This window comes from Python bivittatus, unplaced genomic scaffold (genome assembly GCF_059951505.1).
Source record: "Python bivittatus isolate LINGU-HERP-01145 unplaced genomic scaffold, Pbiv_v1 ctg000020_np1212, whole genome shotgun sequence".
NCBI lineage: Eukaryota > Metazoa > Chordata > Lepidosauria > Squamata > Pythonidae > Python > Python bivittatus.
This window is the reverse complement of record NW_028277030.1, coordinates 10,246,762-10,274,749: the sequence shown is the minus strand read 5'-3', so window position 1 is coordinate 10,274,749 and position 27,988 is coordinate 10,246,762. Positions and strand designations below refer to the sequence as shown.

The 27,988-nt window shown below is 36.8% G+C and overlaps 2 protein-coding genes across 4 annotated transcripts; one reads left to right on the top strand and one right to left on the bottom strand.

Moving 5' to 3' along the window:
- Positions 1–7: 7 nt before the first annotated feature.
- On the bottom strand, positions 8–9,714 carry PNO1 (partner of NOB1 homolog). Its single transcript, XM_007423175.4, has 7 exons — positions 9,273–9,714; positions 7,047–7,196; positions 5,965–6,048; positions 5,194–5,254; positions 4,178–4,295; positions 3,094–3,164; positions 8–2,267 (listed from the first exon to the last, which is right to left on the bottom strand). Exons 1-7 carry the CDS (start codon positions 9,456–9,458, stop codon positions 2,200–2,202), a joined length of 738 nt encoding a protein of 245 aa, XP_007423237.1. The 5' UTR covers positions 9,459–9,714; the 3' UTR covers positions 8–2,199.
- Positions 9,697–27,767, top strand: DNAAF10 (dynein axonemal assembly factor 10). 3 transcript variants are annotated; one of them, XM_015891591.3, is made up of 8 exons: positions 9,762–10,054; positions 13,816–13,916; positions 15,532–15,662; positions 19,297–19,398; positions 20,208–20,323; positions 20,988–21,122; positions 22,075–22,172; positions 23,562–27,763. In XM_015891591.3, exons 1-8 carry the CDS (start codon positions 9,863–9,865, stop codon positions 23,767–23,769), a joined length of 1,083 nt encoding a protein of 360 aa, XP_015747077.1. In that variant the 5' UTR covers positions 9,762–9,862; the 3' UTR covers positions 23,770–27,763. The 3 variants fall into 3 exon arrangements, with proteins under 3 accessions (XP_087990420.1, XP_015747077.1, XP_087990425.1); XM_088134299.1 differs by lacking the exon at positions 9,762–10,054 and adding an exon at positions 10,391–12,251 and having other exon boundaries at positions 23,562–27,766; XM_088134294.1 differs by lacking the exons at positions 13,816–13,916; positions 15,532–15,662 and having other exon boundaries at positions 9,697–10,054; positions 23,562–27,767.
- The last annotated feature ends 221 nt before the right edge of the window (positions 27,768–27,988 follow it).

The window sequence follows — 27,988 nt, the reverse complement described above, 5'->3', positions numbered from 1 at the left end:
TTTGGCACACTGATAGGGAGAATTTTATTTGATCAGTTTTATCCTTAGTTCCATGATGAGACCAATTTCCCTTTAGACAGAGTATTTTTTTCAAACTTTGCAACCTTGACTCATTGGACATATTAAGAAAAGTTCCGTTTAAAAGATAAGCCTGCTGTAAACATTAGGAAATAATGGATTTAGGATTGAATGTATATGCAGTTATATTTTTGTCCATTCCTCCTTCAACACAGAACCTTACACTTTTAAAAACAATATTGTCTTAGATCCAACGACAATATATATAATTGGAAAGTGTTCCCATGAATCTGAAAAGGGGATTTTTCTTGTACCGTCTCAGAAGCTAGCTACTAGAAAATATGAGAGGCTGTAACTAAGGACCAGCATCATAAATACAAGGCAGACATTCAGAGTTTGATTTGCAAATCAACATTAAACTTGAATAAGGTACTGGGAATTTACACAATAGTGGCTTAAGGGCTGGCTTGTGGTAGTAAAAGTATGAATTTTACTATGAATGTATCTTTAGTTTGCTATTTGCAGGCCCTTATTAGTATCCGCATAAATAGGGCAGGAGGGTTGTTAGCTTTTTGCAGAAACTTGTAGCAGTTCAAATAACAAAAATCAATTATTCTAAAAGCTGTTGTAAATTGTCTACACATTTGGACCACGAAATGATATGAAAGGGGCTGTGAACTATAAAAGCTTTAAGATGTCACATTACTAAAAATACATATAAAGGGAAGGAGACCTGTGTAAGATTCTTTTATAATGGAGGGATGTTCATGTTCTGAGAGTCAATTTAGTGTAGTGGTTAAAGGCATCAGGCCCTGAGTTCTAGTCCTGCACTAAAAATTCTCAGGGCCTATACAGGAATAATGCAAAAGCAACTAACCCTAGGTTCTGCTTGTGCTGTCTACCATATATCCCTCTGTAAACTGAAACTAGCCTGTTCTTTGCCACAACATGGGGAAAAAACAATCTTCCATTTCTCCCTTCCTCCAGGAAGGGAGAAGTTTGGTAGCATAACAGATTTCCCCAGTTCATCTCAAAAGTTCCTCAATAAGAGGGAAAAACATTTATGATTGGATTTTGCTTTGTTATTTGATCAAGTCAACTGAACACTTCAAAATCCAGATAGATGTAGTTAAATCCTTGTATTTTGTTAGTCGAGTACAGACTTTATTTAACCAAAGATGTATTTGTCTGCTGTATCACACCAGCAAATGCAATGGGCAGCCACATTGTGCTGTTTGTAGCAGAGTAGCCTCTCCTGCAGCAACTTTTGTTACATTTTTAAATATCTCAGTATTTTTTTAAAAAGTTGAGATTTTCTGATAAGTACAGTCCATCCAACAGTGACTCTCAGTATACTATCCAAAGTACTCTCTTGAAGGTTCTGTTCACAGTTGCTGTATTAGGTTAAATAACTTTGTATGCATTCAGTTCAAGACTGAAATATTAGTCATATTAGCTAGCAGGAAATCCAAGTACCAGTTTTTATTGGATATAACTTCATTTAGAATGTTTGATGATAGATCCTTGTTCGAGGACATTGCTGCAGCAGTTCTTTTATACACCAGTCATGTTGGAACTGAAAGTTGCTATTAGTTTATTAGGTATGTGCAAAATATTCCATGCATGGGACTGCTAATTTTGAGTGGTCCCGACATGAACTGAATCATGCATCTTCTGGACAGAAGTGTTTTGGGGCATTGGGGAAAGTGGGAAACCTATGGACACCGGTGGCAACTAAGCAGAAACAAGGAAATTGAAGATGCTGCAAAGATCAGAAGGATGGGCAGGTCAGTTAGATATTTCCACTAGAAGCCAAGGATGTGGCAGTAGCTAGTGGGAAGTAGGCAAGGGAGGCATTGGAAAGATAGTCTGCCACAGGCCATGCAGAGGAGGGAAGAGAGAGGCAAGGCACATCAGCCTTGCCCTACTCGCCCCCTAAAATCCTTCTGGATTTTGTCTTAGCCCAAACTTGGGACAAACAAAATATTCCAGGTTTTGGTTTGGCGGAACTGTCACCCACTTGAAATGGTTTAGCAGAACTTCTGAAACACAATGTGTTTTGTTTTGGGTTTTAAAGAAAACACATTTCTTTGTAATTTATATTTTGATGTTGCTTCTTTCTTCAAGTTATTTCCTGTATCTTGTGTAGAATCTTGTGACTTCAGAGCAAAAGACTTGGTCTTAAAATCTTTCTGCTACTCTACTAGCTACTGCTCTAATATTGCCATAAACTTTAGATGGAGGACTTCCTGCAGAAGAAAACAATGCATTAGTACAACTGAAAGTTAAAGTTTAATTTAAAATACCATGGCTATTGATATTACAATATATATTGAAAAATACAGCAAAAGCTCTAGAGTTCTAATGGTTCTTAAAACTGTTGCTTTAAGAATGGAAATTATCTACAGGACAATGCATGTGCAATTAAGCCAAACTCTTATAAGGATGCTATGCCATACATTCTTCTATTAAAAAGGAACCGCTTAGGCCTTTTCCTAACTAGCGTATGCCTAAATCTAAGTATGACAGTTTATATCAAATACAAAATTGTATATACAGTATTTAGGTTAAAAGTAAGGATATATTACTTCCTATAGATGGTAGATGCAGAACCAGAAGAATAATGAAGCCCACTGATGAGCCATCAGTTTGATGATATGGAAAAACATTAACTCTTTAATTTCTTGCTCCCAAAAGGCCTTCCAGTTTGACATATATGGAACGCAGCAGTTTTTCTCTGTTGGGATAAGAAGAGGTCCATCCATCCTCTATCCCAGCAGAGATTTTGTGCCACCTCAGCCTTTCTGTGTTTGATTACAGGAGAAGAGAAATTAAAAACTACCCATCCTTGAATACTGAGTTGTATAGGAAAACAGCCTGGGGGTATGAACAAATATATGAGTAGTTATGGCTCCTGATCCATTGCTGTCACTTAGCCCTTAGATTATCCCTTGCCATCACAGAAATGTCAAGTTACTTTTCTCTAACCAATAGCTCTTCCTGCTTGCAAATCTCTGCTCATTAACTGGCAGATTGAAAATATAATAAGATTAACAAAAGGAATACAAGTTTTACCTAAGATGAGATTGCAAATTGCTGTCCGTGCCATTTTAATGTTCTGGAAAGATCCTAAAATATGAACTTTCCTGTAATTAAAATTAAAAGTTCTTTTCACATCTAAAGTTTATGATATGGAACATTTGAAAGAATTCTACTTTTGTTGACTAAACAACCTTATATAGCACTTTATATTTTGATACAGAAGCAGCTCCAAGCTAAATTTTACTCTCACAAGGACAGATTTCAGCAACTGGATACACTTTGCCTCTACAAACTTTAGAAATGGTCATGACATAATGCCATCCGCATTTATTTCTTCAGATCCACTATCCTGAACCATCTGTTGGAACACACTGAATGTGTTAGCTGAGAATCATTACCTCTTCAATTTTTGCTTCTCCTACTGCATTAAAATATAGTACCTTTCTACTTTTAAATATAATCTTGCTACATACACACACATGCACACCTGATTGTGATACTAAACAATTTGGAATAATGCCCATAAAGCTGCTCTATTGCTACTTGTTTTTTGTGACATGTTGCCTGATGGCTAGAAATCTTGACAGCTTGAACATTTTTGGAATCTCTGAGCCAATCAAATCAAGGTATTGTCATAATATGAGTAATAACAATATTACACGTAGAGGCTTCATCTGCTGCCACAAATGATGCATGTATACAAACTTATATCAACTTGTGTATATACTACCTTTAGCCAGAAGATACACTGCCAAGTCATAATATTCTACTCAAAATACGTTTAGCTGAAGTACACTTAAAGGCAATGCTCCATTCTTTCTGGCCAAGGAAGCCATTCCTTTTATAATGTTCTGTGCTTTCAAGGCAAGCTTTAAAAGATCATCATAGTAGTGTCTCAGTCAGGATACGTTTAATGGGAATTTATCACTAGGACCCAATAAATTGAAGTTCCAGTTCTAATACATCCAGCATGTATAATAGGTGTGGCAAAATTCTACATGGAGTTCTGCAATTGCTTAAAAAACACAAACCCAAAAGACATTACACTATAACTTGGAAGTTTATTACCAAACATCCAAAATTAAAAGAGCAGTGTGGGGAGTACATAAATACTTACGAGTCTGCAAGAACTATTCGTGTCCTTGTTACATTTTCAATAGTAAATTTGGTTTTTCCTCCTTTCCCAGCAATTCTTCCTATTGCTCTTGAAAGATGATCTCCTTTTAAAGGCTTGACTAAAGAGAAAACTCCGTTTTAATTATTTACTACCTCTCTGGTCTCCAGTGTGTTTATGTTGGAGCCTAATGAATGATGATTGCTAAATCTGAGTAAGTGTGACCTAGTTCACTTAAGAGTCAAGTGAGAATCAGGTGTCTTTTTAAAATATGTATTTCGAAAAGAATCACAACGTTCTTAAAAAAAAACGCCCACATTTTAATGGGTTGTGCTGATAAGTAAAAATACTAGAACTGGGAGGATAAAATTCTACCATTTGCTTTTTCTCAACACTTGTCTCAGGTAAACTGATGAAACAAGGCACTCATTTATCCACAGAAATTACACCCAAGTCTTTGCTGATATAGAAAGTCTGCTAACAAAATTTAGAAATGTATATGTATGCATATAAAGAAACAACAAACATATTAAAAAGTTTTCAAGAGGCTTCGTTGCAACTAGAATAAGTGTTCCACAACTCTAATCACAAACCATAATCATTTTTTGGTAACAACAGAATATACATCTAACAGTGCTTTGGCTGTTCAATCTGCATTAAAGATTCTCATGAAAACTCAACAGAAGACCTGACAGTGATGATACACAATAATTAATCTATTGTCCTTTAACATATCTTTTGAAATTCACAAGACAAGTTAACATTTAAAAATACAGGCTGGCAGTTTTAACTGAGAAATGGTTTGACTAAAAAAATTAATCAGTGGAAACTGATATTTGAGACCAAACAATGTGAATACTCATTTCAGAATTATTTCTTTACGGGCTATTGTACTAGGAGACAAAGCCTTAGATTTATTCCTAACAATGGACAACAGTTCTGAATTACATGTATCTCACATACCTAATATTTGTTTCTGTTCCAAACTTTTGATATATTAGACTGATTGGCATACTTACCGTCTGTTACTTCAAACGATTCTAGAAAAAGCTCATCTAATCTAATCAATGCAAGTGCATCCTGAAACAGAAAACAGCAAACACAAATTTTAAAAAATAATAACTCTATGACTTTTAAAAATACAGGTTCAAGAACAGACAATAGTTAACACAACACAAGGATTCTCAAGCTTTGCATTACCAAAACACTCTAAAGTGATAAATAGGCTAGAAATCTGAAATAATGAATAAAAATACTAAAATTCACTAACATGCATATTTATACAATTACTTCAAAGAATACATACCACATACCACTACATCCCATCCTGCAAGTCACCAATTGGCAGGAAATCACCGGCCAATTAAAATGTACTAAAGCCATGGGTTTTGCCATCTCAAAACTCACTTCAGGCTGTGCTCCCCATTTTAATTGCACATGTTCACTGCACACTTGTCCAGGCAAAATGGAAGCAAGTTTTGACAGTGCATCTGTGTGGCATATGCAAGCCTCATCCACTGAGATATTTATTTATTTAGATAATAAATATAACTGCCCATGTCACCAAGGGGACTCTAGGCAGTGTACAGGAGGATAAAAACCAGAAAAACAACATGATTTGCATGAATAAATGTAAATAATGTCTGGACAGATACAATAACTGGGATTATAAAGTATTAAATCACTCAGCCAATTATCCAAAAAAGCCAAAACAAAATTCTCCCACCCATACCAAGATTCTACATAGATCTTTTCATTTCATATATGAAGTAAACAAAATGAGAACTTACCTCAACTTGAAATCCTAGTATAAAAGCTTTTACAAAATCAGCTGCTTTTGTCAAAGCACCTATGTCTTTTGTTTCTTTACAAGTCTAGAAAATAAAATCAGTCTTAAGATTTAGGTAGTGAAGATTCTTAGAAATCTTAGGAAGATTCACAAAATATTACATGAAGCAGCACATATCTACTCTCCAAAATACTTGCTCCAGTTAGTTCTAAATATTAATTTATATGATTTTATTATCACAACATTCTATTGCTTCTACTATATAAAACTAATTTGGCATTGTTAATGAGTAAATTAAAAAAATATATCCAAATTTATATTGGAAGAATTATGATAAACACATTCTATACACACCTAAAATGAACTGATAAATTAATTTCAGACCATCTAGAACTGACATTCCAAGATTAGTAACTCAGATCTAAAGTACTCTTTCAGCAAACCAGCAAGTTATGTCCACTTTCTGAGATTAACGGACTCAACTAACTATGAAAGAATTCTTTACAGGTTTATATATATTGGTCAGGTATCACTGTGCCACAATAACCAGTTAAACTGTGAATCAACATAATAGATCGACTCTTCCTGGTTTACAGAGAACAAAAACAGAAGGGGAAATGGATGTTCTGCCCATGCCAGTGGCATCAGAGTATAACTGCAATATACTCTGGTGCCATCAAGTCTGCAGAACATGTTCTGGACGGCAAACTACCAGATAAATAGTTCCCTTTGTTAAAGATTTGCAGACAGGTATATGCTCTTATTTAAACAATTCACATTTGCCTTATATATTCAGATTTGTTGCAATATGTATTTCATTGGAATGCACTCTCACATAATTAGCATTGATTTATTTGGGGTTTTGATTGATCAAAATAATACAGCTTATTAAGGCTAACTACCAAAACATTAATTTTAAACTAGATAGATTATTTGTAGCTGATGAAAAGGTAAAGCTGAAAACTTGTCTCAGCAGAATATTATTTCTAATGCCAAAAAGAAATTTAAAAATTATTTTCTCCAACTGCAGACACAGATACAAGACAATGGTAACTTTTCAAAAATAGTAGATTTACATTTTACCTTTATCTCTACATTCCTTGTTTTTAGGTTAAATCTAATTTGAAGCTGCAAATGTTCTACAATTGGTGTAAAAATTTTCATCCAGTTCTCTTTCAAAGGAGTGTATCTGTTTGCTGGTACAGGAATTTTTCTCAATTCATCTTTTCCATCCTAGAAAATATAATACTTTTTTTTAACCATCACATAATAAAACGTTCAGCAAATAAAATTATTCCATGTATTCAGTTAAATTATTTAGCTCAGTTTACATATATAAATTACAGAAATCATGAGATATAAATAATGGTCTTATTTTTTTCTAATGTTACACGTATCAAAGAGTTTCTTACCTTTTAAGATGAAGTCCTGTCTATTCAAAACTAGAGGAGAGCTGTGTTAGTTTGTGTTAGTCTATATTAATCTGATTGCATCAGACTCCTGATTTTTTGTTACTCAAAACTGATATCCATGCTTATACAGACCTAATAAAAACCCTGTTTCCTATATACAATGTGTATGAACTCAGTCACCCTATAACAGTATACTAAGGATCAAATAGAAATTTGTTACAGAAGATGAAGCAGCTTAAAGTGGCAAAATCCCCTTGCTTCCAATCCACACTGAATGCTGAGATTCATTTCTTAAAAACAAAGTCCTTCATTTAATAACAACAACAACAACAACAGCTTATTAAACTTGCATGCCACCTGACTTCCAATGACTCTGGGCAGCTCACAACATCAAAGAAATTACAGTAAAATCAATAAAAGATAAAGATAAAAGATGGCAAGCATGACAGACCAAATGGGACAAGGGGAAGGGTCTCACTCTCCTCATCAAAGGCCTGGGAAAAAAGTCAGGTCTGGATGAAAAGTCACGTCTTCACCGCTGTTCTGAACAATAGCACAGTGGGGACCATCCAGATCTTGGGGCAAGGGGAACATCATTCCAGAGGGCAGACACTGCTACAGAGAAGGCACATCCCTTATGTAACCAGGCCCTGTGCTATATAAGGCTTAGGTAACAACCAGCACCTTTTCTTGCACCCAGAAGCAAACTGGCAACCAGTGCAGCTTGCAAAGCATAGGTGTTACATGGGCATACCAAGGCAGGCCCACCACTATTCATGCCGCAGTATTCTGGACCAGCTGAAGCTTCCAAGAGGAGTCCGATGTTCAGTGCACTGCAGTAGTCAAGCCACAAGGTGACTAGGACATGAGTAAGTCCCTCCCCTCTCCCTCAATCTAGGAAAGGAAACAACTGGTAAACTAGATGAAGTTGTGCAAAGGCCTTCCTGGTCACAGATGACACCTGCTCTTCAAGCAGGAGCTGTGACTCCAGGAAGACTGGAGATTGCCCACCAACCTTGAAGTGCTACTCCATCCAAGATCAAAGATGGACTATCCCCAGATCTGGGTGGTCTAAACACCCACAGCCACTCAGTCTTGGTAGAATTGAATTGGAGATGGTTCCTCCCCATCCAAACTGGCACAGCCTCCAGGCACAGGGATAGAACCCTGAGACTCTCACTTGGCTGGCCCAGGGTCAAAAGATATAATTGCGTATCATTAGCATACTGATACCAAACCCCAAACCAGTGTATGACCTCACCCAGTGGTTCCATGTACATAGCCAACAAAGTAAGGGCATAGAGAGTGATCTCCCCACCTCCCAATCAACACAAACTGGGACAGGCCCGGGGGGAAAGGAAGAGAACCACCATAACATGATGCCCTCAATTCCCAGCCGGTGAGAAGGATATCATGGTTATTGGTACTGAAAGCTGCTGAGAGATCAAGGGGCACAAGGATGGATGTGCCACCATTCAGTGTCTCAGCACTGAAACCCCACCTGAAACCCGATTTTGATTTCCACCAAAATAGTTCCTTTCTCAGAATGAACACCAACGCGGAAATGGGAAGATGGCAATATAAATATAATTCTATCAATCAATCAATCAATCAGTCAAATAAATCAACCTGGAGGTTAAATTTGTGCTTAAAACCAGAGTAAGCCACATGCGGGTTAGTATTGGAACGTAGAATTAACCTGGTACTAAAACGCCCGCAGCGTAACGCGTGTGCTTGCCATTTACATTTCAAGACGCAACACGTATCACCCAGAAATGCCAGACCAAGAGGGGAAAACGCAGTCAGCGCCTAGGCATTAAGAAACGATCCCTGGGGGACCCTTTTCTACTTCGGCCAGCCCAACGCAGCCACGCCAGGAGCAACAGGAGTCACTTACGGCGAGGGCTTCACCGCTAAGAGGGGGGAAATCGGGCCTCTTCCTAGGCACAGGGCTCTCGTTCGTGTCCATCTGGGGCTCCCGGCGCCTCTTCCGCTTCAGGACCCTCGTGAAGCCTTCACTGTGAGTCTCTGTTTCCATCTCCGCCGGAGGCAGCAGCACCCGCTCGTCGCCAGCTCTTTCCATCTCCACGCTTTGCCGGACTATTCTAGCATGGCATCGACAGGAAGGGGCGGGACTACGTCGCGGGCCACGCAGGGCAACTGACAGCAACCTTCCCGTTCCCCCGTCTCGCACTCTATGGTTGGGCTCCGCACTCTTGTCTCCCCGCCCTTGTCTCGCTCTATAGAGAGAGCGAAGGCCTAACCTTCGTCCTCACGCGCCCTGCCAGTGAGTCTCAGACGGAAGGGGGCTGCGGTGCTGCGCAGAAAGGAGTACAGACAACAACTCTTCGGCTCTCTATGATCTAGTATCCCGGATGTGTGAGCTTTCCGTCGCCTACGCATGCGCGGAGCCGCTGAGGGGAGGGTGGCGGAAAGGGCGCAGGCTGGTGTGGTTACCGTTGGGCGCGGGGGAGGGTTCTTGTCGTCATGTCGGCGGGAGGCTTGCTGGAGAAGCCGCAGATCATCGCGCATACACAACACAGCCTGAGCTACACTGTCTTCGACTGCAAATGGGTGCCCTGCAGCGCTCGCCTCCTTTGCCTGGGCAGCTTCCCGCGCGGCACCGGCGTCATTCAGCTCTACGAGCTGCAAGGCGGCCGCCTCAACCTTCTCCGCGAAGTAAGGAAGGGAAGGCGCCGGGCTGCAGCCCCGGTTTTCCCGCAGCAGCAGCAAGGAGCCCGGGAATACCACCCTCACTTCCAGGACCACACGCTTCCCAGCCACGGTGCTAATTATACTCCCTTGGCCGCTGGGTGCCTTCCTGGGCTTAAGTGGAAGCTCAACCGTGGATTCCCCAGGCTTTTTCCAGCTGAGATCCATTACCTGACTCCAGGGCTGATACAGTAGTTCCAACAGAAGAGAATGTGTGTAGCTCAGGGTTGAACTGTGGAGTCCTTGGTGCTCTCTGAGCTTGGTTGTTGGTTTGCAGACGTTTCATTACCCGACTAGGTAACATCATCAGTGCTGATGAGTGTGAGGTTTGCTCCCTGTTTATATACAGAAGCTTGCCCTGCCAGTGTTGATGGGGGGTGGTTTTCTCCTTGATAGTTCCTTGATTAGGGTATTGTTTTCTGCTTTTTTGTCTGGTGTTAATCCCTGCTTATCTGGGTGCTGGCTGTTGGAGAGGCTGTGTTCTGGTCTTTTGTTTCCTTCTTAGCTTTTTTATTTTTTAGTCTTACCTCTTTTGAATGGTGTGTAAATGTGGTTTATCTCTATGTGTCTGATACTGTTACAGTAGTCCTTTAACAAGGTTTTTCTGATCTGGGGAGATTGGGGTCTTTTAACTTGTGGATTTCATGTGTTTATCAGGAATTGATATCAGGAATTGCCCTCTGTCACTCTTTGTGTACTTAGGGTGAAGAGAGTGTGTCCTATGTAGGGTGCACTTCATTTTCTTACAAGTAGAATGCCTGGAGTTTGCCTCCAGTGGCATTAATTGCAATGAGCTTTTTTTTTTTTTGAATAAATGTGTATTTTCAAAAAAAGTTAAAATACAGAAAAATCAAGAAATGGGGGGGGAAAGGGCATAGAAAAGAAAGAGTAGCTTCCGACTTTCCTTGGTATAGGTATAAATGTAAAATAAATATATATATATCGCCTCTTACTCTAATATCTAAAAGTTTACATAATAAAAATAGTTTTTAATCTAATATTCGAGAAAGTCCTAAAATCAATCTATTTCAATAATACATATGATTTGTACAAGATATTTCTATAAGTATAACATCAATCATCAAATCCTAATCTAGCATTTAGAAGCATGGTGCAAATGCATGCAAAAGGATGAAGGATGAATAGGAATAGGAAAACAGCTTAAGGTTGTTGGTCATTTCAATATTAACCTCTTAATTAAGAAGCTTGAGTTCCAGTTAACAGAATACATTCAATTGTCTCAGAACAAATAATGAGGAAATACATATTGGCATTAGTATCTTCTATTGTAGTCACACCAGCACTCAGTATTTGGTAAAGCAGTATAGTCAAGAGTTAAACAAGGTAAGAAATGAATATTAAAGAATGCCACAGTACTCTCCATGGAGATAGGCATTAACTGTTCTTGTATGTATAGCATTCCGCTTAACACAGAGCAATTCTTACTGTAGCCATAGCAATGTGAGAGGTGCACAACCCATTGGTCTTAAAAAGCTGTAAGGAGAAACAAAATCCTATTTCTATAGCACAGATTGGCTTTGCAGACCCCAAAATACAATTATTAAATCCTCACGATGGGGAAGCACTTCATTCTTTTCTACTTCAGGGAAAATGAATTAGGTTTTATTTTAGGATTACTTTCCAAAGAGTGGGACATTAGTCTATAAATATTTTTTTTAAAGATGCATGGCATCAATGAATTATTGGCAGAGAGTTGAATCAGGGCATAACTATGAAGCAAAGTATTCTTTAGAACATTGGTTCTCAATGGGGGCGGTACCGCCCCCCGGGGGGCGATGGGAGGATGCTGAGGGGCGGTGAACTTGTTTTGGGCAGTAGGGGGGTGGTGGGCATGTTTTGGGCGGTAGAGGGGTGATGAGCATGTTTTGGCATTCGAACTTAATTTTAAAACTCCCCCCCAAATGTATTAAATCGATTATCCGGTTTACACCATTTGTACCAGCAATAAAACGAACTTACGCGACGGCTGCCCTCACGCACTTCTAAGAATGGTGAGACGAATTTGTATTCTAGGTAGGCTGACCTTGAAGAACTCGACACTACGATTCTTCTCCGATCCCAACCAGCACAGCGCATGCATCAGCTGTTTTCCCGCGCGATTGACAGCGCGTGCGTCAGCTGTCTTCCCGCGCGATTAATCGCAGTGCGTGCGTTGAGCGTCCTTTCAATATGAATGTTTGATTTGACCCGTGTTTCTTGAGTTGCTTTTCGTTCGCTTCATTTCTGTTTTTTCCTGTATTTACAGCATTTTGAAATAAACGTATTTACATAAAAGAGCATTTAAGCATTTTTTTGCATTAGTCATTTTAATTTTAATAAAAGGAATGCAATTACCTTCCAGGGCAAAAGTATCGAGTTAAATCGAACAAATTTGGTGTGTAAGTCTACTGAAAAAAATTACGTAAAATTTTTGCCTTTTATAATTCAGTAACTCCCCACCCCCCATACCCTAAATTACAGGATTTTCACAAAGGGTGGCGTTGAAAATTTTTCCGCTCCTTAGGGGGGCGGCAGCTTCAAAAAGGTTGAGAATCACTGCTTTAGAAGATCTACATATTCCTACCCCAAACTAGCTGGATGGGCTAAATTAGTTAAATAGTATTTTAATGTAAAGTTCTGTTTGCAACTGAAGTGCATACAAAATATACGGATTGTGGAAAGTACAAAGAAAAGCACAGTATGTTAGTATATACCTAGTAGGAAATGCATGTGTTAGGGAAAGTGTGTACTGTATCTATTTTTGTGGACTTTTAAAAAAAAACCAAACTTCTACGAAAATAAAACAAATTGATGGTTGGGGAAAGAAGAAATAGCTGAATTTCTCAAATTGAACTTGAGAAAGTTGCCCATGTTAAATAGGAGATGGTGACGATGAAGCAAAATGCAACAGAATAGTATTATTGCATGTTTGTGTCAGAAGCTGTTCATTTATTTAACAGCTCATATCTTGGCTAAAAAGTTATGGAAATAAATTGCATGTTAATTTGATTTCCTTTGAAGAAATTGGATTCTAAGGATCTGGCAAACTTGAATGTTGGTCATTCTGAATTTAATGGTATCTTTTGGTAGTATAGATTTATATAGACTAGTCCTGTTAAACACATGTATGATTTGTAAGGGATGCATTTAGGAGCTAGATATATGAACTATAGTTAAGAAATGATTTTCCACTAAAAGGTTGCTACATTCACAAATTAAAGGAGAGTGAGCGATCTCTAAAAGCAAGCCATGCATACTTTTTGTTTCTGAAGAAATGAAATTTAAAATATAACCTGTTTTTTCTTCCAACTATGGGAACTTGAATGGCAGCTTCTAATTTTTCTGTTTCATGTCTATCATCATCATAACAGATTATGCATCTAGAGAGAAGTAGGCTAACAATTTGTAGATATATTTGAAGTAAATTGGAGAGAAGAATGGATACCATAGTGCATAAGAGAGGCAATCTTTATGTGTTTGCATAAAGACATAAACATAATTCTTTGAATTATTTGAAATTCTTCCCATAAACATATGTATAGAATTGCAACCATTATATCCCAACATCTAATTATTAAAGTCAAATCTGTTTAACATTCATTTGAAGCCTAGTGAAACTCAAAAATTATGTTTAGTCAGTGTTTGATTCTAATAGGACCTAACAGGTAGAACAAGACATAAATTGAAAATAATAATCACTCATTCTAAAAAGTTATTTCTACTTCCAGATTGAAAAATCGCGACCTATTAAATGTGGAACTTTTGGGGCTGCTTCTTTGCAACAAAGATACTTAGCTACAGGGGATTTTGGTGGAAATTTAAATATATGGTGAGAAACGTTTTCTTTGCAAATTTTAATTATTTAAAGATATGGTCTTATTTTTTATTTCTTAGACAATTTAATGTCATTGGAAAATCATTATTGTTAACTGTCTTAAATATTCTTAGTTTAGAACTGTTAGGTTTTTAAGCAACAATAAAACAAATGTTTTAGCTCTGAAGAAGATTGAATTAATTTTATCATCCTTTATGGTTTTCTTTTTCTGAATCTCCCATCCTCAGTTATAAAGTAAATATATTTTAGAGCTCAGGTTAATTTTCAGACCAATCTGTGATGCAGTATAATGAATTAATCTTTGCAAAAACAAGATTTTTTTTTTTTTACAAAAAAACAAAAAACCATTGGGCATATCAAGAGTTCTTTAAAAACTTTATGCAAGTTCATAATCAGAAATTTAATCTGAAGGTATGTGTCTGAATACTGGAATAGCACTGGAAAGCTGGAAGTTGTATGCATATCAAAATAAAATAGGGAAAAGGAAAGAATGTATAAATAAATGTACATTTTAATCTCAGCCTCATTTCTATATTCCATTAGGTCTTTTTATGCAGTCTTCCAGTTCTTCATAGCCCTTTCTGAATTTACTAGAATTTGTAATAAAAGTACAACTTTTTTTGGTGTCCATTGTTACAGGGCTACATTTGCTTAACACTTGTAAAGTAACTTCCTTCACTGCCATTCAAACCCCCCTTAAATTAAAAAATCATATTAACTTTGCATTATAACTAAATTGTAATTTTGTATTTTTCCATTTTGCATCATAAGGGTATTAACTGATTTTTTTCTTTTGTATTTCTGTCTTGTTTTAAAGAAAATGAAAAAAACCCCTTACGTTAGTATTAATTTTTCTTTGTAGTAAAGATAAGTGGGAATACAGTATTCTACAACTGATACTATCTTGTCATTGGTTCTCTCATCAGAAAATTTATAAATGGCAGTGGGTATCAATTTGATGACTTTGTGCTGCATGTGAGAAAGTGGGCCTAGTTTTTAGATTTGTGCATGTTTCAGAAATAATTCAGAAGTACTGTGGATCTTTTGCAAACGCAGCTTCTCTCTGCTACTCAATAAAAGCAATCTGTCTTTTTGAAGTTTTCTGTTATGATTCTGGAAAATAACATGTGGCTACTTTAAGAATCATATTAACTTTAATGACTTGATTCCTTAAAGAAGCTGCATCTTTTTTCTGAGCTCATGTGAAACTCTGAAAAAAGACAGGCTATTTTAACGAGTAACAGAGAGGTGCTGTGGCCTCAGGAGGACAGAGACATTTCTCCGCAATTATTTTCTAATGCATGGCTGTACTAGTTTTGAGCACTGTATGCTGTTAAGTAAATTTACTGAGAAGTATGAAGAAATGTGTCTGATCTTGTGTTGGGTATTATTAGATCTTGTGGGAGACTACCAGGAAGTATCCCAGGCAATAGGCCAGATTGGGAAGTTGCAAAACATTCCATAACGTGGCAATAGCAAACCATCACAGATTGGTCCATACTGTCACCAAGAAGACTGTGGTGTCCATGTAGGCATCAAGAGATGAGCTCTGGATAAAGGAGATTTTTATGAATGAACGCAAAGTAACTCTTCCATTTCTGCTGTTTAGGAACTTGGAAGCTCCAGAAATACCAGTATACTCTGTGAAGGGTCATAAAGAAATCATAAATAGCATTGATGGTGTTGGTGGTTTGGGAATTGGTGAAGGAGCCCCAGAAATTGTGACAGGAAGTCGTGATGGTGAGTTAGTCCTCTTTCAGTGTCTATACAGAGGGGAGAACAAGGGATGTAGGTTAGAGTAATTCCAGATAGTAGATTCTTCTGTTTTTTATTAGATAATGTAGATTGCAATATTATGAATCAGCTTTGGTATCTTGAAACGTTTTTAAATTTATTCTTAAGATCATCTTAGCTTTGAATTGAATGGAAAATATATGGTGATGAACTCCCTGTTTTTTCCATCAGTCTGTCAAATCTGACAGGTTGTTCTGGAAATCTGCATTCATATGCTATAAATAGGCAGATTTAATGGGTAATATATTTGGTTTGCATCAGTATCAAATATCAGGATTTCTCATAGAAATGATACAGTTCATTGGCTGAACAATATAATTTTCAAGGCGCAACCCCTGTGAACATAGTGGAATTTGTTTGTAAGTTAATATGTACTGAATGGGATTCACTGCCCATTTAAGAAGTGATTGTTGCATATGAATCAAGCCTTGAAACATTAGAGGTTACAGAAGTATTCAGCCCTTTGAACAAGCTGCTGTACAATTATTTCTATCCCTAGAAGACTGCATTTTGCTATTTTCATTGGCAAAAATAATATATATAAGTCCATCTTATGAACTCAGAAGTAGGTTGCATATAATTCAGTGCTTAATGTATTCAGTGCTTTTAATTCTTAGACAGATGTTTACTGAAAAGTTGTCTTAGTTTGTTCTTTTTGCATGAGCCTTCATATCTTTCTCAGTTTGAGGAAAAATAGGTATTAAGATCTAAGAAATCCTAAAATATCTATATATGTTTCAGAATTAGAGTTTTCCATGCACAGATGTTGATAGTGAGAAAGTGAAAGAATTATACATTTCAGATGGCATCTCATTGCTGAAAAACAGCATGAGATAAAAATACCCTTCACCTCTATATCCTGCCCAACCCCCATGGCCAAGGGTTGAACAGAGTTTACAAGGGCACTTCCCTCAAACATCTGGGGTATAACCCAGGCACTTATGATATTAACTATCCTTACAGTGAGGTGTAGGCAGTTGTCCTGGCTCAATTAGCCTGAGCTCTGCCTCCAGCTTTTCTTTGGGCTTGGATTCGTGGATTGATTCTGACCACAAGAGCAATAATATGGTCCTGGATTTTCTTATACAATAGCTTCAGAGGTGCTAGCAGGAGACCAACCGTCTCAGAAAAGGGAGAACAAGATTGATATATGGTTATAAAATGAAGAGAGATTCTCCACCTTGGTAAACCACCTTGAGTTTTTGGAGGAAAGATGGGATATAAATGTAACAAGTAAATATAGATGGGAGAGAACATGTAAAAGGAGGACAGAATGAGAATCTGTGTTCATACGCTGACCGTCACCTCCCTGGCAATTTCCCTGCGTTCTTTACTAAATGGCAGAAGATGATCTTTTGTTCACAGCATGATCCTGTGAATCAGCACAGTCACACACATAATCATGCAGTAGTGCAACTGCATGCCCGAGACTTCAGCAAGCTAACTTGACAACTGCTGCAGAAATTTTTCCTATATGAAGGAAGAAGTGGGTGGCAGCAGCAACAAGCCTTATTCAGAACTTTGCACGCTATTTTGAGGAGGTTTTTTGGACCTTAGTTTATTTTTTCATATTTTGTAAAAGGCTACTGTGTGGCTATATCTTACTTGGTAAAATGATACATGGCTTTGAAATAAATCTACATAGATATTGCTATAACCAGAAGGTCACTGAAGTTCAGTGTTCATGTCTCCTTTAAGGTATTAATATATATTTTCACGTCAGCTTATGAATAAATTAGTTACATATAATTTGAAGAAAAGTTAGCTTTTTCTGAATAGTTCATACTTCACTGAAACTATGACATAATAGATCTGGATTGCATCCAAACGTTAAAGCAAAACAAGTTAATTGGTTAGCTTTCTCGAACCTTGGACTCTCCAAATATGATGGTCTACACTTCCCACCATTCCTAGCCACCACCAGGTTAGCTGGGAATGTTGGAAATTGTAGTGCTACTTGTCCGGAGGCCATCAGATTGGCAAAAACTGATTTAGATCTATTCGGAGAATTTTAAAAATGTGTCTTGATCCTATATTGTGCGTTCAAAGGTGACCAGTATGACCTTACCTTAAAAAGGTTTTTTCCTGTGAAATTGAGTTATCACTATTATCACATTCATTGTTAAATGAGCAAATGTTTTTTGTGGAACATCAGTGATAAAAAGCTAAGAATTTCTTTTTAATCCAGCAAATTCAGAAGCATTGAAAGAGAACAATCTTATAACTCCAGCTAGTCAAACTAAACTAACTGATCATTCCAGTTTATGCCCGACATTCCATAGACCTTTTTTCACTAGCATAAACTTGGTAACAGCATTATAGGCCAGCCTTTTTCCATTTGAGGGTCCTCAGCTGCCATATGATATGGTTACAAGATACTGCAATAAGATCTACATATGCTGTATGTTCTATTTTGAGTCCCCATCAAACAGGATTTTCACATAAGTCATTAGAGAGCTGGAACAAAGTGATAGCTACATGTATGAAATGTAAAAAAGGAACACAAAATAAGACAGTTGCAAAAGGCTAATGTATACAATTGTAACAATATAATTAAAATAACAGCTTCATCTGCCAATTACAATCTTAATTATATTTATGTCATTCCTTGAATAAAATTTTGAAAATATAGAAAAATTCTTTTTTGAAATATACAAAATATGATTTACAAAGTGTGTTTCAGCAGATAGTAGTCTTTGGCTGACTTTGTCTGGGGATAGAAACTAAATTATAATAAGATCTGGTTAGTCCTTGAATGGGAAAACTCTGGGAAATACATGAGCTGTATGCTAGTCTGCAAAACTGAAAAAACATCCCCAAAGAAAGCAATGGCATATATTACCAAGACCATATGGGGGAGGCAGGGGAGTGTTCCCTCAAAGGGGTGCCCAGCTGGATTTCAGGTATGACCCCAAGATAAAGGAGTTCCTTATATTTTTGGTTTTAGGGTACCAACTTACCCTTCCTGGGGAGAGAAGAGGGGGTTCAAGGCCATCAGGATAACTATGAGCTTGTCCTAGGTGATCACGGGCCCAACTCATGTAGATGGCCACATTAGACCTGGTTTCTGTCTTGGAGCAGCTAAAATGTAATCTGAGGACAGGGGGCATTCCATCAGTCCTTTGTCATAGTCAGATCACTCTCTGGTTTCCATGGTAGCATAGACCTCTCCAGGGAAGAAGGGACCTCTGAATCTCTTCAGTCAGAAGGAATTGTGGAAACATGGCATTTCAGAAAGGCATTTGGGGATGAGTAAGATCAAGGTAACCCAAATGTTGGCACATCAGACTGATGAAAATTTAATCTTCTATTATTAATATTGTAAGTCACTAATACTTTTTGGAAATGAAGAGGCATATAAGTTGTAGAAAGTAAAATGGTAAATGCTTTTAGACTGTTGCCAAGAAAACTACATGGATTTATTTGTGAAGTCACTAGGGGCTGAGCTAAACTCAAGAGACTTACACACATACAGGCAGACAGATAACTGCATGTGTGTATATATGCATGATGTTTTCTCAAAAGCAAGTTGAAAGTGGGATATAGAAGAATAAATACCAATTTGAATTGATGTTTGCAGGGACAGTGAAAGTCTGGGACCCAAGACAAAAAGATATTCCAGTTGCCAGTATGGAACCAGCACAAGGAGAGAGTACCAGAGACTGCTGGACGGTTGCATTTGGTAGGTCCTCTGAATTTCTAAATTGTTAATGCCATATAAAAATTGATCATGGGATCAATTGCTTCCCATCACTTTATTCTCTGAATAGCTGTTTGCACTTTAAAAAAATATTTGGAAGAAGTGTTTAGGCTCTTATACAAATGCAACATCTCTCTAATATTCATTAAGACAGCCTGTTTCAAGTTTCTAAACATTGTAAACCTGAAAACATTAAGAACATTTCTAAACACTGTAAACCTGAAAACTTTGTGGAAAGGTATCACATATGTGTCCGGAACTTTGTGCTATATTTAAAGAGTAGTAGCTGCGTTTGTGCATGGTCCAAAGCATTTCTTTTGAATAATTTTCAAAATATCCACAGTATTATTAAATATCACAATATTTCTTTTTAGAGATGCTCTGACACAGACAGCAGATGAGAATTATTAGGGAAAATTGGGTTTGAAATGCAGCCCATAAAATTATTCCTCTAGAAATCAGGCTTCAACCTATTGCCTTTGAACTTCTCCAGTGTCAAACTGCCAGTTGACAGAAATACTCCAAATTATGTTATTCAGTGACAGAAAACATGTGCATTAATGTCTTGTTTAAAATAACATATGAAGTCTGCAGTTTGCCACTTCTTCTTTTGTTTTAGTGTTTTTGAGCCTGAAATAAAATGATGTGTCTATTTTCTATCTCATTACAGAAATATTTTACCACAAATGCATTTTCTTAAAATAGAATTGGTGTGCAAATCCAGGATTGTTATAATAGAGTTTGGTTATTGGTGATTCTTTATCTGAACACTGTCATCTTATTTTAACTAGGCAACGCATATAATCAAGAAGAACGGGTTGTATGTGCTGGCTATGACAATGGGGACATCAAGTTGTTTGACCTTAGGAGTATGACATTACGATGGGAGACCAACATTAAGAATGGGGTTAGATTTTTTTTTTCTTCACAAATTGGGAGATACAGATATTTGTAATCCAGAAACATTGGTCAGTTACACAGTATGTTGCTTTGTCATTGGGCTAAATTAAAATAGTTAAGTTTTGGATTGGCTAACTAAATCTGGTAACTAAAGCTTCAGCCCAGTTTCTTCTTTAAATTTAGAATGATAATCTGTATGGCAAAAACGTAACTGCTGCTGAGTTTCAGCATATTCTTTGTAGTTTGTTTTATCTGAGGGTTGGGATACCAGTGGGTCAGTCTGTGAAGGAACATTATGCCAAACCAAATATTATTTAAAATAAACATGAAATATTTGAAAATCAAAAGAAACGGTAGTCTCTCACTTTCAGGAAGTGATACTATTAAACAGGAAATCCAGAAACATTGTTAAAGAGTGTAAAACTTTGTAAAATCTTGTTGTATAACACAGGGTATGTAGATGCCCCATATATTCCTGCCCCAAAAAGATCTTTGATTCGATTTGGACTAAGCAGAGAACTAGAAAGAGGCAAAAGATGGAGCTGGCTATTCTCAGTCTAGGTTATGCATCCTTGGGAGAATGTGCTTCTGAATGAACTGCATTACAGTTCTTTCTTGTAATGTATTATTATTCAGTTGAAATCTAATGCTTGCTTCCTTTAAATTTCTAGGTTTGTAGTGTTGAATTTGACAGGAAAGATATAAATATGAATAAATTGGTAGCTACATCACTTGAAGGAAAATTTCATGTTTTTGATATGAGAACTCAGCATCCAACTAAAGGTTTTGCTTCTGTTTCAGAGAAGGTAAATTATTATTATTATTTTTAAAAAGAGAGAGATTGCTAATTTACAGTGGGAGACAGAGGTGGTGGTGGCGATGGTGATGGTTCAAAAACACGCATGCCCTAATCCCTGAAATATGTGTCTCATGCAAAGCTAACTTCAGAGTTCGGCTGGTTTGGAATATTATTCCTTCTTTTAGTTAATAAGGTTAGAAGCCCTTTGAGATTTAGAGAATTATTCATCTCAAGATGCACATCCAGCCAGGAAAAATGAAGACTATGTTTGTATTTTTATCTGGCCTTCTCTCTGGAAAATGTACATTGAAGAAGATAAATCTCTCCCAGAATGAGTGCCACAAATGAATGAGCCAGCTGGAAGAGTTAAGAGCATCTCCATGTTTAGTTGGGTAGCCTTGCTATGCAGCAGTTATTTGTGGTTGTGATGGATCCTGAGTTCTCTTGTATTTCTAGAACTGTAGAGAGAAAAGTCCTCTTCACCCTGGGCTTTGTGAATTGAGAGAGACAAGGTCTTGATGCTTCCAAGTTTCTTTGCAGCCTGCCCAGTCAGGAAATAAGTCCCTTCTTTGCATACTCTGGCTGCCTCCACAACTGTCCCTCTCCTCTTTTTGTATTAATGACTTAAGAAGTATAAAAAGTCTGTCTCCATTGCCAGGCATGGAATGAAGCTCCCCTAATTTCCATCTTCTCTGTCACAAGCAGAAAACTTAAGGGAAAATCTCTTATGTTTTGCAGAATTAGCTATGGGCATGTCAATGCCAGAATTACAATCATTACTGCATTCAAGGGCTCATGTGTGCTTATTCGTCATTGTACATTAGGGGCTAAATGTGGGACAACAACATAACAACTTTTTAGGTAGTTCTAATTATTTCAGCCTGTTACAGAAAACTGCAAAAAGGATCCTCTTTTTTAGATTGTTTTCTGTCTCATTTTGTTACGCAATTTTGCTTCAGGCTCACAAATCCACTGTGTGGCAAGTTCGGCACTTACCACAGAACAGGGATATCTTTGTGACAAGTGGAGGAGCTGGAAACCTTCATCTCTGGAAATAGTAAGTATTTCTCTTTCCATCAAAGTCATGTTTTTGAGTGATCCAAATTCTGTACCTCTCTGCTGTGCTACAGGTGGCTTACAATAGATTAAAATACACACAAAATTGTAGAAGCACACAATAAAACACAGTAATTAAAAATAAAACAAAAAAATCAGCAGCTTCAATGAAGTATTTGTAACAGCAACAAGTTAAAAACCAACATGTTGATTAAAATGATATAAATTCCTCAGAGAATAAAAATAGTACAAAGTAGTCTGGTGAACAAGAAAATAGTACATAGCACAAAGTAGTCTGGTGAACAAGAAAAAGGCAGACCTTAGTGAGATGCAAGTTACCACTGAGAGACCTGCTCCAGGCCTTTTATTCTTCGTAACATCAGTAATTCTTCCCATATTGTTGTTGTTGGGGACTGAAATTATATTCTACTAGATTTTACTTCTCTTGCATTTTCAATATGTATTTTATTTGGCTATGGAGATGCAGATTCTAACATCTTGCAACAATCTTGCTATCGCTATTTTATGTGTTTAGAATGGATACTGGTTGCTTTACATTATGTTCCCTCTGGTGAGATTCATTAAGTGTTTAGTATGTTACTAGTTTGTCTTACAGTGACTTCCCTCCCTATTTTATATTAATATTAATAGATCCCTTAAATAATTCTTAATCAATATACAGTAATTTCTAATTGGCAAATAAGTCAAAGAGGTTATAATGAAGACTTGATTTCAAGGACTGCCATATCCAGTTGCTCCCTTCTTGTAAATTGATGGCTGTAACTCCAGTTTCTCTCCCCCCCCCCCCCCCATTCCAGGCTGGCTGTCATAGCTAGGGATAGTATTAGAGGGAAAACATTACAGAATTATAAAGTCTTTAGAGGTGATCTAAATGCATATTTGAGTCTTCCTGCTCTTGTTCCCTTGAGGCATTCTCAAATTTCTTTCTGATCTTAGGATAGGATCAAGAGCAAGGGTGATGGCCCTATAAAATGGCTACATTGAATATATATTAACATTCTGAGAGTATTGTTTTCAAAACAGTCTTGAAGTAGAGAGCATAATATTGCAGTCTATAGCTTCATTCTTAGTTCCTAATGTTCTGAAATATTTTGCACACTCAGACAAACTGCTTCTTTTTTGAGAAGAGAGAAAACTATGGTATCATTTCTAGAGGATTGGACTTAAGAATAGATAAATTGAACCACAAGTTAAGATAAAAAATATTGAATGACACTGAGTACCTCTCTGGCTTTTGATCTAACCCACTTCATAAAGTTATTCAGAAGAAAAAATACGATGTCTCTTGGAAGGCATCCTGAGATTTTTGGAGATATAATTTGTACATATTCATAAAATGGTTTTGCTTATTTTATTTTCCCTATTTTAGTGAGTATCCTGCACAGCGCTCTAAGAAGGATTCAGAAGGAACAGAAATGGGAATAGCGGGTTCGGTTAGCCTTTTACAGAATGTGACATTGTCAACACAGCCTATTTCTAGTCTTGACTGGAGTCCTGACAAACGTGGTCTCTGTGTATGTAGCTCATTTGACCAGACTGTGAGAGTACTCATAGTCACAAAATTGAACAAAATTTGACAGGATTCCCAACAAAGAAACTTTCATGTGTGCTCCTGAACAAACTTGGAAATTTAATGAGATGACACATAATGTGAAAATGTTTTTTTCATCAAGTGTGGATTTTACATTTCTGCAAAATGTGCCTGTGGTTTTAACATATTAAGACCTATTCACTGTTTTAGATGCATTTAAGTCCAAACTACCTTATATTTATGGCACAATTGGTGCAATATAACCAATTTTGTTTAAATGAATTATTTTAATAGATATTTTGAATTGGTAAGTCCTCTAAATACTGTTTATTACTATACCTTGGATTACACTGTTTAAAATTTGTATAGCTGTTTTAATAGATTAAAGTTGTTCTTTTGTTATTGACTACCTGTTTAAAACATTAGTATATATGTTCAAATCAGTAAGTATTTTAACCTTTAAAAAGAAATGTGCTTAAAATGTGTTGTTGTGGAATTTTAAATGTTAATCAGATTGATTCCATTTAAATAGAAAGATGTAATTTACTTGATACATTTATATAATTCTTAAAATGAGTGTGTCAAACAAAAAGTTGTATTTTTGAATTACTTAGATATAATGATTTTAGTGTGTGTGAAGCAGCAAGAGTATAGTTATCCTGTCCTCTAGTGGGAGAGGGGGGATATTACAGAAAATGAAGCAATATAAACAGAGTTTGAATGACAAGCATTGGAACAAAATGAAGTGTGTCAGAGAAGCTACCAGTATGATCGCTAAGGATTCTCAAGAGTTTTAATTAAGAAATTGATATCATAGTGGCTTGAATAATGGCTTTATGGCTGTATGACATAATGCTTTGCATGACAAATTGAACTGCAGGTGATCACAGTCCTAGTGGTCTGCATATTTAGCCCCTATAGATAAATGCTCAGCACATTATGTGAAATATAATTAACTGGGTTAATTGAACTATGGTTATATTAATCATAGATATGCATTACATGAATATAGTGACACTGAACCACAATTAGTCAATCATATTTCAATCAAATGTACTGGCAAACTCAATTTGGTTAGCTTATGATTCAGTGTGTCTTGTAAACCCAGCAGCAGCAGCAGCAGCAGCAGCAACAATTTATTAAATTTATATGCTGCCTGACTCCCAGTGTCTCATTAGATTGAATTGAATGCAGCCTTTTATATAATGGGTTCTGCAATGAACAGCAGATCCCTCTTGTACAAAAGGATTGCGTTTGTCCGCTTAGGTGCAAAATATACATCTTAAATGAATGTAAACTTCAGTTGCTTTCCATTTTATACAAATGGCCACATTTTTGGGTGGGGTGGGAGAATATGATTGTATTGAAGGGCTACAAAAGAGTTGAGATTTTTCAGTTAATGAACAAAGCTTAACTGCATTTAATTGTATTTAACTAAAGGTTTATGGCAATGAACTCTGCTTCCTCTCCAGTATTTCTCATATTATGAGATGGAAAGATGAGGGTGGAAAAATGGGATCTAGAATGCTTCCATGTACACTCATCACAATGTAATTTGATTCCTTATTGGCAATCTAACAGAAATGACCCTGTAATTTATTTATTTTATTTATTTATAAATCAAATTTATATGCTACCCATCTCACTACATAGGTGACTCTAGACAGTGTAATGAATTATGAATTATTTTCCTTTCAGTTCATGTATCGACAGTATAGCTATTTACTGTAGCCTTCAAAGGCAGCAGGAATTCATGAGAAATAGAGCTATTGAGTAGTCTTTAGAATCAGGATGAATTTGTTCCTAATCCAGATTAGGAATCAAATGTACTAAGTTCTTTTTTTAAAAAAGGATAGTTGTATAAAATTGGAATATATTGCCAGTAGCAGGCAGAAGGAAGTAATTAATATGCTGCGCATATCTACACATGCTACAGAGATTACTGCTGATTCTCCCAATATCACAATGGCTAAATGTAAGTTTTGTATTAAACTGGCATAAGAAATAAAGTCCATATTTTGAGTGATATGTTTTTAAACTAATGCCAGTTTAATTTAAAATATTAAGGACAAAAGAGCAATATAAACTTTTGAGTTTAGAATCTTAAAGCTATGGTCAACAATCCATTTTTTCAGTGTGTTCCTTTGAATGTAATAGTAAGGGGATCGGTCAAACCCCTGCCCACTTCCCCAAGAGCCAAAATCTATTGCCACAAGATTTTGATGAGACTATCCTGGGTCCCTTTTGTTCATGCCTACTGGCAAGACTAAAGAAGTCAGAAGTTAACATCCTAAAACATACATCTGTATGTAAAGGGACACAGGATAAGGAATGCTGCTCCAGATGTAGCCATGGAGGCTTCCATTAAGGAGGATGTGCTAGTGAGGCCTAGGATGGTTGGGGTGAAGACAAGAGCCCAGTGGAGGGAGAAGTCTCTGATACAGTTTAATGAAGTGAGTGTAGCAGTGTATGTATGCAGAAATCACAGATCAGACCCAATACATAGCATCCCCATCAGACTGGTTTATAAGTGAAGGCTAGCAAACCAATCCTCTTGGGCGGCGGGGGGGGGGGAGCTGGGCTTAGATCTCCCTCAAAGGGAGAGGCAGACCTCATTAAACACATCCAAATGAAACCAGAAGATTCAGATGAGCAGCAATTAGGATCATGGGTAGCTTCCACTCTGTTCAGGTAGCGAACATGAGGAAAAATGTCTCAGCAAACTGCTGCTGTCCCCTGAAAGTTTAGAAAAGCCAATGTTCCACTTGATTAAGACTCTTTCTGAGGACTCAAGTGCCTTTATAACTGAGATAGGAGTAGCTGCAGTAACAAAGAGACTCCAAATGAATATAATTTTTTTTTAAAAAAAATCTTAGCTGTAATGGCAATAGAACCAAATATTCAGGGAAGGAGGGTCTCTTTGCTGGATTTATCCTCTGTTTGGATTAATCTGAATTCCTGGACTGAGCAGAGAAATAAAACTGGCCCCTTCCACCTCAGTGATCTATTCTATGAGGGATGTATTCGGAGATGTTAACAGGAGGGATAATACAGGATGGGTGTAGATGAGGGTGCCAGGACTCTTCTGAAATTGGTAATTTGTGAATCTTAGTCCTCCATAGAATAATACTGAACAGCGCTGAATAAGACTGAATAAATAAGATACTGCTATCAGGATCCAGATTAAGATGCCTTCACTGTAAAATAATAATAATGGGCAGCAATATACAAATGTTTCAAATAAAATGAGTCAAAAAGATTTCCTGGGGAGAAGAGCTGATATTCTGTGATATTCTGCTTAAGACTGATTTAATGACAAAAAGTGGATGTGCAACACAATAAACCTATCTTTTGCACTGCAAGAAATCAGTTATATTGACTTTCATTGTATAATCCTTTCTAATTTGTTTCTAATTTATAATTTAGTATTTTCTTTTTTTAAAAAAAGTTGTTTATTTACCAAACAAGCTTTTCACCAAAATAGATGTGGGTGCTTTGAGTTATGGCCATATCCTTCCATTTAATCTAGTTGACGTGCAGGAGACTTCTTTAATACACACAAACTAGCTTTATCTCAGCATGAATCTCCCTTCTATCAGCTATTTTTCAAAGAAAGAAATGCTTTAATCATAAAGTATAGTATAAACTCAGAAAAATAACCCCAAAGCTAAATAATGTTTGTTCATTTGTCTTGTTTACTTCTATGTTTAAAGTTTGATGAGAAACACTCTTTTGTAAAGGGAGGGGAACATTAGTAGATATGGCATCTGTCTAATACAATTAAAGCAAGAGGAAATACAGTCATTTGGCTCACAGCTTAATGCAAGGTCATTACCAGAGTTTTCTTCACTTGAATTATGTATGCCCCAGTGTTATACAGCTACTTATCTACAAAATATGATTGAAAGGTGTAGCACACTGATCTTTTCATGCTAGGTCTTCACAAGTTCACCTGCAGTTAATCTTTTTTTACCTTCTCAATTTCCTGTTTACTCAGCTTCATCTATTACTTCTGATCTCAGCTATGATAGCCCATACATGTGTAGTTTGTCATTTTGTAGTTTGGTTGATATCACACTCGTACCGTGTATACTTCATGAAATATGTCTTTGTTCTGGGAAAGGCTTTGTGAGAAGAAAACCATGTGCAGTTGGAATTTGAGAGATCCTGATAATATATAGGCTGCTTTCCTTCATTGTAATTGAAATGTGATTTGTATTTCTTTTCTTATGATTGACTTAAGCAGAATTGTCTTCCTGCATAGC